We start from the raw sequence: 1,876 nt of genomic DNA, 5'->3' as shown, positions 1-1,876 counted from the left end.
CAACAGTTCTGAAATTAGCTTAATATCTAATAGTTATTTTAACAAATAAATACCTTAGGTTATCTTAAACACTAAACTTTAAAATATTAATTTTAATCTTATAAATTTCCATTTTGACCCACTTTTTTTTCATGCTTCATTTGGCGGGCATACCGGAGTGACATGCAAAACTACTTGCAAGTAATAATCCAAATCCATTAGTGGCGCCAAGTGAGAATTCGAGGATAAATTGGAAAATTCTGTGTCAGGGGGAAGAAGTAAAAAGAGAAGGTAAAAGGTGGAGAATTAATAGTGATTAAGAGATAAGTAAGTTATTAAGACTTTGAGTAATGAAAGAGAGGTTGGTAGGCTTTGAGATTAGTAGAGAATAATTATGGTCAAAAATCATTCAATTGTGTTGATTTTCTTGACTTTAATATTATTATTGACTTTAGATAATGGGATTATAGGGGTTTTTGGCAAGAAAAAATCAAAGTATAAGATTGACAATCCAGAATTGGGACCAGAATCGAATTTAGATCGATCAAAAAGATTGAGAGAGGAGATTTTTGAACCAAGTGAGTTTGGAATTATTAAAAGTGATCGATTGCAGATAATAGAGTCAGAATATGGCTCGATAGCACAACTTCCAATTCGTGGGCACCAATCTTTTGATACTTCAAAGATTAGATCCCAGTCAATTTTGAGTGATCATAATAATGGAATTGAGTTGATTAAACCTTATGAAGGTGTTTATGTTGATTATAATTTGACCAGCTTTTCTAATTTTATATCCAGAATTGTCGAGATGGATTTAGAAATGCATTTAACTTTTAAAGAGGTAACTGATAGAAAGTTATCTATTAGAAGAGAAAGAGAAGTTTTAAGTCATTTGAATACACAATCCAACATAAAAAATTTTCGTGAACAAAGATATGAAAAGCTTAATTCTATTGAGTTCCATAACATTAGCTTTCTATTTTTAGCAGGTTACTTTAAGAATGAGAATAAATCATCAGGTTATGGTAATTCATTACAAGATTTTGTATTGGTATTTAAAGATAGTATTACATTGTCTAGACAAAATGCAAATCAATATTATGCTAAATATGGTATAACAACCTTCAAGGATAGGTTAACAGCAGTCATGAATTCAGAAGAAAGTATGTCAGTTAAGCATAGAGACCTTTTTTCAGATGGTAAAATCAATGTGGATCATCATAAGTTATCTTTTCTATATTTACCGCATAATGAAACGCAATTATACTTTTCAATGGATGGGACCCAGCGATTAATACTTCCAAAGTTGCATATTAAAGCAATTCAAACTCATCAAGAGGCAGATGACACGCCAGAATTACCTTCTAAAGATGAAGATTCGAATTCAAAGAAGGTTGTAATTATTACATTTTTAATATTTACAATGTTTACATCTTTTATTATATTATTTTACATTATAATAACCTGGTATTTTAGAGGAATTCAAAAACACTCCTGAAATTGTTCTCATTATTCATTAAAATAGTAGTTATATAGCTATATATACTTCTAAAACACAATAATAATATTGACATTCAACAAGTTTAGGTTTCTAATCAATATATACACCTTTCTATTGTTATTTATTATATTATAAATATTGATTTTCGTTTGATTCTTCAATTCTTTCAATGTAGATTGGTGACATTGGGTCTGCTTCTTTAATAAGACTAAGATCAAATTTATGTTTAGCTATCTTTGGGTTACTATTCAAGGGAGGCATTTTTGAGATCTCAAGTTGATTTATTCTCAAGAAGTAGACATTCTTTTCGATTGAGTCAACGTTATCAAATACAAGTAATTGTGCTATTCCTTGTATTGGGCTCTGTTCCATCATAACTTCCTTATTATCATTGCA

At 29.5% G+C, this 1,876-nt stretch overlaps 2 protein-coding genes across 2 annotated transcripts; one reads left to right on the top strand and one right to left on the bottom strand.

Moving 5' to 3' along the window:
• Window positions 1–373: 373 nt before the first annotated feature.
• Chro.40397 (hypothetical protein) lies at window positions 374–1,477 on the top strand. Its single annotated transcript, XM_659985.1, has 1 exon — window positions 374–1,477. One exon carries the CDS (start codon window positions 374–376, stop codon window positions 1,475–1,477), a length of 1,104 nt encoding a protein of 367 aa, XP_665077.1.
• Window positions 1,478–1,609: 132 nt separating this feature from the next.
• On the bottom strand, window positions 1,610–1,855 carry Chro.40398 (hypothetical protein). Its single annotated transcript, XM_659984.1, has 1 exon — window positions 1,610–1,855. The coding sequence occupies one exon, from the start codon at window positions 1,853–1,855 to the stop codon at window positions 1,610–1,612; it is 246 nt and encodes an 81-aa protein (XP_665076.1).
• Window positions 1,856–1,876: the final 21 nt, after the last annotated feature.

This window comes from Cryptosporidium hominis, assembly GCF_000006425.1.
Source record: "Cryptosporidium hominis TU502 chromosome 4 CHRO014138, whole genome shotgun sequence".
NCBI classification, from domain to species: Eukaryota; Apicomplexa; class Conoidasida; order Eucoccidiorida; family Cryptosporidiidae; genus Cryptosporidium; species Cryptosporidium hominis.
The sequence above is the reverse complement of the archived record's forward strand: the minus strand, read 5'-3'. Positions and strand labels throughout refer to the sequence as shown.